Source organism: Physeter macrocephalus, chromosome 19, assembly GCF_002837175.3.
Source record: "Physeter macrocephalus isolate SW-GA chromosome 19, ASM283717v5, whole genome shotgun sequence".
In the NCBI taxonomy this organism is placed as follows: domain Eukaryota; kingdom Metazoa; phylum Chordata; class Mammalia; order Artiodactyla; family Physeteridae; genus Physeter; species Physeter macrocephalus.
The window spans coordinates 28,017,280-28,031,235 of record NC_041232.1 but is presented as its reverse complement, the minus strand read 5'-3'; the positions used below and the strand labels follow the sequence as shown (position 1 = coordinate 28,031,235).

The 13,956-nt window shown below is 45.1% G+C and overlaps 1 protein-coding gene across 3 annotated transcripts in view; it reads left to right on the top strand.

The window, feature by feature from the left end:
• MTCL1 (microtubule crosslinking factor 1) overlaps nt 1-13,956 on the top strand; it is a 128,414-nt gene that overhangs the window by 98,636 nt on the left and 15,822 nt on the right. For 2 of the 3 annotated variants that reach the window (XM_028480043.2, XM_055080305.1), the window contains exons 9-10: nt 6,549-6,716; nt 11,611-11,865. In XM_028480043.2, the coding sequence (XP_028335844.2) occupies nt 6,549-6,716; nt 11,611-11,865 (423 nt within the window). The remainder of the gene's footprint in view (nt 1-6,548; nt 6,717-11,610; nt 11,866-13,956) is intronic. The other variant, XM_055080304.1, reaches the window with a different exon arrangement.

Below are 13,956 nucleotides of genomic sequence, written 5' to 3'. Positions count from 1 at the left end.
CTCTTCTCTAAATGTTTGATAGAATTTGCCTGTGAAGCCATCTGGTCCTAGGCTTTTGTTTGTTGGAAGATTTTAAATCACAGTTTCAATTTCATTACTTGTGATTGGTCTGTTTATATTTTCTATTTCTTCCTGGTTCAGTCTCAGAAGGTTGTGCTTTTCCAAGAATTTGTCCATTTCTTCCAGGGTGTCCATTTTATTGGCATAAAGTTGCTTGTAGTAATCTCTCATGATCGTTGGTATTTCTGCAGTGTCAGTTGTTACTTTTTTCATTTCCAATTCTATTGATTTGAGTCTTCTCCCTTTTTTTCTTGATGAGTCTGGCTAATGGTTTATCAGTTTTGTTTATCTTCTCAAAGAACGAGCTTTTGGTTTCATTGATCTTTGCTGTTGTTTCCTTCATTTCTTTTTCATTTATTTCTGATCTGATAAAGCATCTAATTGTAAATGTGAAGAACCTAAACTTCAGAGCATGATCTAATGCAGTTATGTTTCATGTTCATCTTCAAGTCTTCCTTCAACTGCCCCTGGTCACTGAGGAGCCTCACCAGGAATCCAGCCTGAGGACCAGGTGGAATCTGCTCCCCTGGACCTTTGCCAGTGACCCAGGACCCATCTTCAGTATAGGGCCTTTGGGGGCTGCCCTAGGTCAAAGCCAGCCTTTCCCCTAGAAACAGAATGCCTTTGGCTCCAGGACCTCCTGGACTTGGACTCACCTGGTGCCCAGCAGCCCACTTGCTGGTAGCCCACCCTTTCTGCTCTGCCCAAGATGCAAGAACTTCTGGAAAGAGCACTTCTGCACATCAGAATTGTGATGTGCCCTGATTTAATTTTTGAAATAAGAAAGTGCCCCAGTTGAGCCTAGGTACCTTTTGTCTTTCACTAGTGTATGCTGCACCAGATTTATTCTTCAGTCTTCAACTTTATAACCTTGCCTAGGAGACATGCAACACTGTATGAAAGGAACCAGACCAGAGCTTAAGGTTAGGAAACACTTTATTTTTGCTGTGTATTCTGTTTGTTTGTTTCTGTTACTGTGAAAATAGTATGTGCAGGACGTGGAGGGTCACAGTACCAAAAGGTACGCGAGGAAATACTCTCTTGGCCCCAGTCCCACTTCCCAGAGCTAACTGTGGCTGGCAGTTTGCGACATATCTTTAGAGAATGGCAGGAGATCTAAATACGCTAATAAGCTTGCTAATAAGCTCATTGTTCCCATCTGGCCACTTTCACCAGACCTGCCCCTGTTTCTTTGAAGTCTTTGGCGACAGCTCTGGGTTTGTACCTTATTCAACCGACATCTATTTTTTCTCTCACACACCCACCTTTATTCCCGAGAGGCTCCTGGTGAAAATGATGGTGACCTGCAGGCACGGAGCCTGCACGGCCCAGACCACCTGGCGTATCTTTAGCCAGTGAACACAGGAGTTCTGTCCATAGATGAGTCCGTCATCTCTGCAAACTTCCATCATAGATTATATTTTCACGGCCAGTCTTCAATGACTCATTCTCTTTTATCTGTGGGGCGGGGATAAGGGTTTTAGAAAAGAATCTTAATCTGAATGTAACAATGAAGGTAGGAATGACAAATGGCTTATCTGTTAAAATGTTGCTGGATGTGTAAATGTTTCCTTTCTGGCTAATAATCTCAGTAGAGGACTTGTCTTGGGGCGCCTGCTGGTGGAAGAGTTACTTTTATTTTGAAATTGCAGGAGGCCCCTCTCTTTATATGTGTCAAGTAGGAACTATGCATGCCTGTGTTGGGGGTCAGGGGCAGCCACCACAGCATTCCAGAACTCTGCCTAAGTGAGTAGGAGGTGGAGGCCAGCACCTCTATTTTTTGTTTGTTTTGTTTTGTTTTTTTTTTGCATTACGCGGGCCTCTCACTGTTGTGGCCTCTCCCACTGCGGAGCGCAGGCTCAGCGGCCATGGCTCACGGGCCCAGCCGCTCTGCGGCATGTGGCATCTTCCCGGACCGGGGCACGAACCCGTGTCCCCTGCATCGGCAGGCAGACTCTCAACCACTGCGCCACCAGGGAAGCCCGGCACCTCTATTTTGTGACTGGCTTTTTGCGGGTCAGCCCATAGCAGCAGGTCAGTACCTCTGTTCCAACTTTAGATTAAACCCATCTCCAAGTTAATGGCTCTGATGCAAGCAAAGTGTAGTTGATGGTAGTTTAGCGCTTTCACAGAATTATGATGCACTATGTCTTAGAAATCTTAGGCAAAAGTGGTTCTGTAAAGTAGCTGGTATTGCCTCACCAACTGGTATGCTACCTTTCTATAAATTTCTTTTTTACTTTCTATTAATATTTGTCCTATAATTGGGTAGCAGTCCTATTGTCTGAAGCCCAACCTTGAACCTGTTATAAGCTTAAAAGGTTATAGCACAGTCAAGCTCCTGATGCCAATTTTGGGATTATTTTAAGCCTTCCCCAAGAGAGATGAGCTTGGAAGGGCTGAAATGCCCTTAGAACGAGTTAAAGGAAATAGTGGAACCATTTTATCCTGTTTCTTTGCAAGAAAACCAACCAGCTGATCTTAAGGAGATCGAAAAGTTGGTCTTTTTAATTGACCACACTTACCAGATATATAAGTTAAAAGGTTGCAGAGCTGGGCCCCTGGCACAGAAGGTTCAGAAAGCTCTGTATCCAAGACTTTCACCGGAAGACCTTGAAATGGACCAGAGTCTTGATTCCATTCTCGACTTGACTTGGGTCTTTTTACCAAAAACATAGCCCAGCGAAGAGCCACCACTGAGAGAAAAAGTGAGAGGAGTAACTTTTAGGCATTCTTGCAGGATGGCTCACTGTTATTATTTCTCCTGATGTGGGGGGATGGAATTTGCTTCACAGAGATTAGGCATCTTTGTTTTTGTTTGTTTTTTTTTTTTTTTTTTTTTTTGCGGTACGCAGGCCTCTCGCTGCTGTGGCCTCACCCGCGTCCCCTGCATCGGCAGGCGGACTCTCAACCACCGCGCCAACAGGGAAGCCCGAGATTAGGCATCTTAAAAAAAAAAGCCCAGGTAGGGTATGATGCCAGAATTCACATGTTGGTGGGCTTGTCTGGCCTCAGGTGGCCCAGGCCTGGATTGCACTCGGGCTCCACACTTCCTCAGGGCCAGACAGGTCCCCAGTCACTGTGGTTCCTCCCCTGTAACACAGGCACGTGACAGTGTGCACTCAGGATAGATGTGAGATGCAAGCAAGGTTCTGTAGGTGAATGAGTAACACACCCTGGCCCATTAGAAACCATTAGCATTAGTTACCATCATTGGGTTTTTGTGTGTGTAACAGTCATTTGGAAGGATCATGCCCATCTATGGCTTATTCCCTTGGACATCAGCTCTTGCCATTGTTCTCCAGTGGCAGAGCTAGGCTGGCTGCTTGCCAGGCCACATTGCTGCTCCCGGGTGACTATGGGAACAGGTACCAAATAGCATCAATTCTCTGGGCTCTTGTTCCCTTTGGCCACCCTCACCCCGAAGCAATTTTGAGCTCATTCCATGATGATTGAATATAATATTGGTATAACAGGACATTTATGTTGATTATTCTGACCCAAATGTGCATGAAAACATTAAGGCTTAATTTTATTTAATCTGATATCTGTGAATGCCAAAAAGTACTTACTTCCAGAGGAAGCAAATTTTCAATCTACAAAAGGACTGTCAGATGTGAACCCTGCTTTCAAGGAGCACAAAGTTCTGGTCCTAATGTTGTCACGGCTGTTTGTTATATGCCTAAGAAGCCCACAGCTGACCCACATACACGACTTGGGCTTCACAGGGAGTTACTGATAATGTAAGAATTTGTTATGTGGTTTTCTGCTTTTTCTAAAGTGAAAATGAGACGACTACTGCAAAGAGTGGATCAAAATTATTACTTATTTTATGCTTAAAACGGTTTGACTTGAAAAGTAGTGATTTTTTAAAAAAACTTAAAATCCAAAGATGAAAAAATCAAATAAATCTATCATAAACCATATCTAATTTTTCAGCAAACAAATTCTGTACTTAGGGAGATGTGTATTTGTGAAAAGACTGTTGCAACACGTCACTCAATTGCACTTGCATCATTTTTAAATACTTTTGGTGTAGAGTTGAAAGGAACTTCTGCATTTATTATCAATACAATTTCACACATTTTATGAGCATCTCGTTGAGAATAGAGGTAATTTACTTATATTCAGATAGTTGGAAAGAACACGTAGGATTTTTAGAATGTTCTCTATCTGCTGAGTTTTGCAAATGTTAACTGAATTGTCCATTTAGTGCCTTGCATCTCAGAGCTAAAAGTGAAAACTGCTGTTCAAGGTGAGAAAAATCAAGGAGCAATAAATGCTAACAAACAGACCATTCCACTCAACCAAAAGTCTACTGTATCTAATCTTAAAACTCTTCAGATAAACTATGGAGAAAACTGTGGTGTTTTCAGTGATAAATCTCATGTTAAGGAAATTTCTTTTCTAATTCAACTTTATTTAAATCCAAGCATACATGAGAAGGATCTCAAATTCTTCCCAAATGCAGTTAGCCATTTTTGTATATGTACATGTATGTTTCATGCATTGACTAGATGGTTTTAGAAGCACGACTGGCTCTCGAGCTGATGGAGGACAGAATGCTGATGGGCATGCAGATCCCAGGCTGGAGGTCCACTCCTCGCTGCCCTAGCACTGGAGGTTTACCATGTAGGGGATTCTCTGTCTTCCCATATTACAGACAACCTGCCTCCAGCTGGACTGAGAGAGCTTTTATTTCTCCTGCCTCATAAATATACCAAACAGGATTGTCCTGAGACTGGTCTGGGAGCTCGAGGTAGGCTTTAGTGTTTTCTGTCTGATTGGAAGAGATGGGCTCGTGTGGCTTTTATCATCCAGGTACCATAATTGATTCAGTGTGTATTAATTCATTTGGCCAAAGCTTTCTGAAAAAATGCCCATGCTGAAGCGTACTAAGATAGCAATCACGGTTTTGAAATGTGTGTCCAAAGGGCTGGACAGGTTTTAGAAAATATAACATCTTTTAAGTTAGGTATAAGCAGATTAGTAATAAAAATCCATTCTTCATTTATCAGACCTATTTGCATGCTTCCCATGAGCTAAGCACCGTCTCCTCCCACAACTTACAGATCTGGGGGACAGGGTAGGAACAGGATAAATAAGTAGGTGCAGTGGTTCTTCCTGCCATTAGTGAGCAGAAAAGAGGGGTAGTGATTCTATCTCGCGGGACCACGAGGAAGCCTTCACGAACAAGTTAACCATTTACCTTTAGCTTTTTTTTTTAACATCTTTATTGGAGTATAATTGCTGTACAGTGGGGTGTTAGTTTCTGCTTTATAACAGTGAATCAGCTATACATATGCATAAATCCCCATATCTCCTCCCTCTTGTGTCTCCCTCCCACCCTCCCTATCCTCCCCCCTAGATGGTCACAAAACACGGAGCTGATCTCCCTGTACTATGCGGCTGCTTCCCACTAGCTATTATACATTTGGTAGTGTATATATGTCCATGCCATTCTCTCTCTCTCTGTCCCAGCTTACCCTTCCCCCTCCTCGTGTCCTCAAGTCCATTCTCTACGTCTGCGTCTTTATTCCTGTCTTACCCCTAGGTTCTTCATAACAATTTTTTTTTTAGATTCCATATATATATGTTAGCATATGGTATTTGTTTTTCTCTTTCTGACTTACTCCACTCTGTATGACAGACTGGGTCCATCCACCTCACTTTGGCTTTAATTGTTAAACCTCAAAAGTCACCCCCACCCCATGACTATGCTTGTCATATATTGTAATATATGACCTCTTGGTAACTACAAGTCTGAGTATGACCACCTATGTCTTTTGTTTTGTTTTGTTTTTGTTTTTTTTTGGCGGTACGCGGGCCTCTCACTGTTGTGGCCTCTCCCGTTGCGGAGCACAGGCTCCGGACGCACAGGCTCAGCAGCCATGGCTTACGGGCCTAGCCTCTCCGTGGCATGTGGGATCTTCCCGGATCGGGGCATGAACCCGTACGGGCCTAGCCTCTCCGTGGCATGTGGGATCTTCCCGGATCGGGGCACGAACCCGTATCGCCTGCATCAGCAGGTGGACTCTCAACCACTGCACCACCAGGGAAGCCCTGACCACCTATGTTGATGAGAGACACGAGCCCTTTATTAATTCCCTTCTGGTTCAACAGCTGGCACTCAAATGACAGCATATATACGTAAGTGTAGGTATCTCGTTATTTCTGCTCCTCAACTGGAGCCGGGACATCTGATGTCCAGCAGAGTGTCCTGGCAGCCCTGGCTTGGCTCCCCCTGGCCTCCCACAGCTTTCTCCTATTTCTGCTCCGGGTTCCTGTGGCACTAGCATCCTAATGCAATGAGCCCTTGGCGGCGTCAGCCCCAGAGCCTGCAGGTGACCAGGGAACCCAGCTCTGCCACTAACCGTGCAGATTCCCTCCCACCCACCTTGGAGACAGCCCGGCACCAGTGCCCCTTTGCTGGCCAGGCTCCTGTCCTCGCCCTTGTGAGATGGCAGAGCCGCCTGGTGTCCCCGCAGGTGGCAGAGAATCAGCCGCTGTTCTGCGCGCTCAAGGCGCTGCTGGAGGAGCTGCGCATGGAGCTGCAGGAGGACGAACGTGCACGGCGGCAGCTGCAGCAACAATATGCCGGCGACAAGGCCTCCTGGGACGTGGAGTGGGCTGCGCTCACGTGCCGCCTGGAGCAGGTACGGCCACCAGGGCTCCGCTCCGACTGCGGGGAGGGTCCAGATCCCAGGGCCTTGCCAGGGAAAGAGGGTGCGAGGAGAAAGCCAGGAGCAGCTGCACTCTGCCACCCCAGAAAGTCCCTGCCTTCCCACAGTGCTGTCTTTTCCCTACTATTACCTCTCCCAGATCTGGAACACTGCCCCAACCCAGCAGCATTTCAAAAGTAGCATTTATTTTCCCATTCTTTGTAGAACAAGGTTGTCTCTTTTTTATTATTATTATTCAATTTATTTAAACTAAAAGCTAAAAGAGTTCACCCATTCCCTGCCCCCTTCCCCTGGCAACTCCCAATCTGTTCCATGCATCTGAGCTTGGCTTCATTTATAATATTTATAGAGTCCACATATACCAGAAATCATACAGTATTTCTCTTTCTCTGACTTATTTCACTTAGCATAATGCCTTTGGGGTCCATCCATGTTGCTGCAAATGGTATTATTTCATCCTTTTTCATGGTTGAGTAGTATTCCATTATACAAATGTACCACATCTTCTTTATCCATTCATCTGTCCATGAACACTTAGGTTATGCATTATTTCTCAGCTATGGTAAATAGTGCTGCTATGAACATGGGGGATATCTTTTTGCATTAGTGTTTTCGTTTTCTTCAGATAACAAGATACATGAAAAGATGTTCTACGTTATTAATCATCAGGGAAATGCAAATCAAAACCACAATGAGCTGTCACCTCACACCTGTTGGAATGGTTCTTATCAGGAAAACTAGGAATAGCAAGTGTTGGTGAGGAGGTGGGGAGAAGGGAGCAAGGCTGCCTTTAGTGCCACTGAAGCACGGCCAGGGTGAAAACGTGACCAGAGTGCACTGACAGAATTCAGACAGGGGCAAAGAGAAAGGGGATTGTGGTTTAGTTACCTCTGAAGAAAGGAAATGAATGCTTTCCATTAGATTTCTCCCAATACCAGAAAGAGCTTGTAGACCTCCCACTACAGCCCTAGAAGTCTGATCAATTGTGTCCTTATTTACATGGAAGGAGCCCGAGGCCCAGAGGAAGCGTGTCGTCTCAGATCACAGAGCCTTTAGTGCAACTGGAGCTGAGAGCAGGTTACTGCCTCCACCGCCCACAAGAGAGCAGAGCCTCTTGGAGATTTGAGACCCTGGCGCTGGTCGTTAAGATCGGGCTGAGCCAGGAACGCTGTTTTCTAAGTGCTTTCTCCCTGGAAATCTTTGAAAGCGGTATCACTTCCCATGTAGGGTCTGCTCGCTCAGATTGCTTCTCCAGGTTTCTTCCAGCCCCTTGATCACGATAAGGGAGGAAAGGTCTGCGTGTCTTTGATAATCTATTTTCTAGGCCCTGTTTTGAGGCAAACCATAAAGTAATCAAAACTTTATATGAATTGGCTCAGTCATGAAAGAAAAAACTTGCCTGGAAAGAAGATATCTTCAAAATGGCCTTGATACAAGATTAAAGGGCCTGTCCTGTCAAAAGAAGACAGCTCCCGTGGTACCCACAAGTTCACGGGCACTGCTGCCTGGTCCAAGGGAGCAGTGGTATCCGGCTCACAGCCCTGGGTGGAACACAGGCATAGCCTCCTCTGCAGGGGAAGCAGCAAAGCATAGCTGGACCAAAGCACTGGGCCACGCTGGGCAAGGGATGCAGCTGCTAACCCAGTTATGAATCCTGCCTACTGCTGGGTAGGAGGTTCTTACGAGATTTTCTGTTTATCTTAGTTCACAGCCTGAAAAGCTGACAGTGGAGAAGAAATAAGGACGTTCTGATGAGCTGCCTTTAAACTTACTTAAAACTATGTTTATAGTGGAAAAACCTAAATATTTTCAGAGATGTAAGTGTAGCTAAAAAGAGGAGGCATAATCTTTGACATGAGCCAGCTTCAAAACATTTCATCTTTGTTTTAGAGGAACCTGGTGTCCACCCACACATTTGCTACAAGGAAAGCCTCGGGGAGAATCACTAAACACCAAGAAATAAAGCTAGGACTTCAAACCCAGAAGCCAGGTGGTAATAGGTAAAGATTTAGTCTTCTGCCCCAAATTGTTTGCTTCTCAAACATTTGGAGCCCGGGGAATGATGGATGTGGGCTGATGCTAGTTCACTCATCTTTATCCTTTTCTACTTAAATGCAAAACAGTTGAATTCTACCAAAAGTGAAGTATTTTCTCTCAGTGGAGGCCATCTTGTGTCAGTTCCCAAATCTGTGATTCCTTCAACTGACTCCTAGGTCAGACCTTGTTCTAACTGCCAGGGATCCCCCAACAAATAAGACAGATCTTGAAAAGGTTCTCAGTGCAGTGGGAGACCAGACAAGGGCCACAGTTAGTACCAGTGTGGTAAGTGCCCCACCAGGCCTGTACACAGGCTCTCAGGGATGGGGGGGGGCATGCAGGGCACACACCTCGGCTTGAGGGTTCAGGGAAGGGTTGTTTGTGAAAGCCCTGCTTAGAATGAATCTCGGAGGATGAACAGGAGTGGGCACGTGGAAAAGCAGAGAAACAGTGTTTCGGACAAAAAAGGGACCATCGTGAAGAAAGGAGCATGGCACACTGGAGGAGCTGCACCTTGTCACATACGAGTGGAAAGAAGAATAGCCAAAGAACTGAAACATTAATCCTGATTTTATCATGGGAGTATAGCATTTTGACTTGTATTTTTAAGAAGTTATTCTGGTATTGAGGTAGAGAATGGATTAGAAACCATTAGAATTGAATGGATTAACATGGGTCCGTGGGTGGACTTCAGGGATCTGCTGAACTAGAATAGGCAAAAAGATACATCTTTATGTTCATGAATCTTTCACTAAAATTCATCACTTTCACCAACAATAGTACACCCCCAATTCCCTCCTCCTGTCCTCTGTGCTGTTGTCAGACAGTTTACTTGTACACATTCTGTAAACACAAAATACAATGCAACTATTTTTACTTTAGACACTCAGTATTCTAAAGCAGTTAAAAACAGGAGGAAATGAGTTATATTTGCATTTATTTAGGTCATTTCCAGTGTTCATTTTTTGTGCAGATCAAAGTGTTTGTTGATATCATATTCCTTGTGCCTGAAAATTTCCTCTATCATTTCTCAAAATGTAAGCTTGCTTTAAAGTTTTCATTTGTTGAAAAAGCATTTTTCTTCCATTATTTTTGAAAGATGCTGTTGCTGAGTATAGAATTCTGTTGAGGTCGACATTTTCCCCCTCCAGCCCTTTCAAGATGTCACTCCATTTTCCCCTGACTTACATACTTTCCGAGGACAGGTCTGCTGTCATTCTCATCTGTGTGTCTCCATGTGGTTTATTTGTTTTCTCTGTCTGCCTCCAAGGTTTCCTCTTTGGTTTCCAGCAGTTTGCATGTGATGTCTAGATGGGAGTTCTTTTGCTTGCTCGTTAGTTTTTGGTCTTTAATCTCCTGGGTGTTATTATAGACTGCTAGGTTACATCACTCTCCCATCTCCAGGTTCCACATGGGGGCTAAGGATGTAAGGACAGACACGTGCCTGCCCACAAGGCGCTGTACAGCAGGACAGGCAAGAGATGTGGTGACTCACAGTTGGGAAGGAGAGCAAGAAGCAGACTCTGGGAAGCTGGGTGGATTCACTGCTTCACCTTCTGTGCAACTCTGTCAGATTTTTTTTTTTTTAACGTCTTTATTGGAGTATAATTGCTTCACAATGTTGTGTTTGTTTCTGCTGTACAACAAAGTGAATCAGCTATATGTATATGTACATCCCCATATCCCCTCCCTCTTGTGTCTCCCTCCCACCCCTCTAAATGGTCAGAAAACACTGAGCTGATCTCCCTGTGCTATGCAGCTGCTTCCCATTAGCTATCTATTCTACATTTGGTAGTGTATATATGTCCATGCCACTCTCTCACTTCATCCCAGCTTACCCTTCCCCCTCCCTGTGTCCTCAAATCCATTCTCTATGTCTGTGTCTTTATTCCTGTCCTGCCCCTAGGTTCACCAGAACCACTTTTTTTTTTTTTTTTAAGATTCCATATATATATGTGTTAGCATACAGTATTTGTTTTTCTCTTTCTGACTGACTTCACTCTGTATATGACAGACTCTAGGTTCATCCACCTCACTACAAATAGTTCAATTTCATTTCTTTTTATGGCTGAGTGATATTCCATTGTATATTATGTGCCACATCTTCTTTATCCATTCATCTGTCGATGGACACTTAGGTTGCATCCATGTCCTGGCTATTGTAAATAGTGCTGCAATGAACATTGTGGTACACGTCTCCTTTTGAATTATGGTTTTCTCAGGGTATATGCCCAGTAGTGGGATGGCTAGGTCATATGGTAGCTCTAATTTTAGTTTTTTAAGGACCCTCCATACTGTTCTCCATAGTGGCTGTATCAATTTACATTCCCACCAACAGTGCAAGAGGGTTCCCTTTTCTCCACACCCATTCCAGCATTCACTGTTTGTAGATTTTTTGATGATGGCCATTCTGACTGGTGTGAGGTGATACCTCATTGTAGTTTTGATTTGCATTTCTCTAATGATTAGTGATGTTGAGCATCCTTTCACGTGTTTGTTGGCAATCTGTATATCTTCTTTGGAGAAATGTCTGTTTAGGTCTTCTGCCCGTTTTTGGATTGGGTTGTTTGTTTTTTTGATATTGAGCTGCATGAGCTGCTTGTATATTTTGGAGATCAATCCTTTGTCAGTTGCTTTGTTTACAAATTTTCTCCCATGTCAGATGTTTTTAATTAGGACTTTAAAGATGAAAAGTGCTTCCTCCATAAGATTGGTCAGATCTTGGTTTAAACGTGTTTCCAGGGATAATACATGAATGTGCTGAGATTTTCTTCACCTACTAACGTGAGACTGTCAGGGACTAAGTTCCTAAGTCTGTTCTCCTTGACAGCTGGAAGCGAAGACTGAGAAAAGCTTGGGAGACCCGGGCTCCTCTGCTGACAGCAAAGGCGTGTTCAGGAAGGAGAGGGAGGCACAGCAGAAGCTCCTGGCCGACAGTCATGGGCTGGTCATGGACCTACAATGGCAGATCCACCACAGTGAGAAGAACTGGAACCGGGAGAAGGTAGAGCTTCTCGACCGCCTGGACCGGGAGCGGCAGGAGTGGGGGCGGCAGGAGAAGGAGCTCCTGTGGAGAATCGAACAGGTGAGGATGCCCCAGGGGAGGAGGCACAGATGCCTGACCTGGAAATCAGAGCACTCAGAAGGGGAAAATCAGACAGCTCGGAGGTCTCTGCTGCATCAGGCTGATGTAGGGGCTTCCAGAGGAAGAGGAAGAAATCCTAGGAGTTCTGGTGTTGGAGACCTAGCTCAGCCCTCCCATGACCTTTTCATCGCAAAGTCTGTGGGTAACTTCCCTGTGTGTGTACGGTTGAGGGGTAACTTTTAAAAAGTGTTTAAAGACTAAACTTGAAAGATGAGATTATTTCAGGCCTTAGGAAGTGATTTCTACCAAAAAGCAAACTAGCTTTTAAGTCTGCCACTAAAGATGCGGTCATAGTGACTGCTCCAGCTTGAATGGAATTGTTGTCCATTAGTAAAGAAATTGCTGAAGTCAGTGGGAAGTCAGGCTGTTTGCACCTGCTGTGTATCTCGCGGAGCTGTGATTAGACAGGACACAGGGGAAGTGACTGATCGTTCATCATCTTCAGCTAAACAAACACTGAAAAATGTAGATGAGCTCTGTGGGAAAGGGGGAGTTGTTGTTCTAGAGATAATCACTCCCTGCCTTGCGTCAGACTTAGGACAGTTTGCGTAGCTGCAGTCCTGCCTGAGTAGTGCACAAATTAAATTTTCACATGAAACTGATGAAGGACTGGGATTCTACCCTGGCTGGATTTTTACATAGCATACACTGTAGTTCAGCCTGTCACACTTATAAATTCAGGAGGCCTCAAGGAAATGTATTAATCAATAAACTGAATGCAGGAAAAATAACTTCATTATTCTATTATAAATATCCATGCTGCCTTTTGGAAAATGTGCTGTATTATCCCTAGACATGGGACCTGTGTTCTGCAGGTGCAGTGGCAAAGGTCCGTTTCTGCTCACTGCTGAGAAGGGAGGGGGCGAGGGAGAGAGAACTGAAAAGGACCAGGAACCTTTGGCTCTGCAACCTCTGAGCAGAAGTGCACTGCAGATAAAGAGGCCCGACGTCCTTCCTGGGTTTGGTTACTCACACAGCTGAGTCACCAGACTGGTGGATGATCTGGCTCATTTCAAAATTCCCCAAATTCTATCGAAGGAAAGTTGGCCACTTCCTGTTTGGCCTAGAAATGTGGCACCTGAGAAGAATCTTCTGTCTTAAATCCCCTGTGTGCCTGTGCTCTATGCAGAGGATCAGCTGTCGGGTGGGAATCGTAGGGGCAGATGCAGCACGTACTCTTACAAAGTGGTCACGGATTCATCCAACGTTCGTTAACCAGTATCCTGGCTCCTCCACGTACCTCGTTATCAGGGAGGGTCCCTCCTGGCCGTCCCTCCAGGACCGCACACACTGTCCCTCCCGCACCCCAGCAAGGCCGCCATCATCATCCCCTTTGCCCGTGAGCTGTAGGCTTGTTGGTCTCATCATGGCTTCATTTTGGAAGTCACACCTTGGATGTAAGTTAAGCAAGTCTTTAAGGGCTTCATTTTACTTTGGGGAATGAGGAATTTCTAGTAAAGGAAAAATTAGTAAGACATCAGTGACATTCGATGTTCAAAGAGTTAATGCCCTAGGGATGAACAGCCACCCCATTTTAAGACTATCTTTGGAAAGATAAGTGGGCAGGGGCTGAACTCCATTTCCAGACTGTCACTACTGCCATGGCCCTACCACGATGACAGCCTCAGAACCTCAGTCATCAAGGTTAACAACTTTTTTTTTTTTTTTTTTTGCGGTACACGGGCCTCTCACTGTTGTGGCCTCTCCCGTTGCGGAGCACAGGCTCCGGACGCGCAGGCTCAGCGGCCATGGCTCACGGGCCCAGCCACTCCGCGGCATGTGGGATCCTCCCGGACCGGGGCACGAACCCGTGTCCCGTGCATCGGCAGGCGGACTCTCAACCACTGCGCCACCAGGGAAGCCCAAGGTTAACGTCTTTGAGCAAAATGGACTCAAGACACGTGGGTTCTGGGCGTTCATTCATCTGTTCCTGAAATCTGTGTGGTGGATCCCGCAGGCTTTGTACAATGACTTCATTGCTGTTTTTAGAAGAGGGTTTGTTGATGCTTCAGATATGCAATTGTGGCTTTC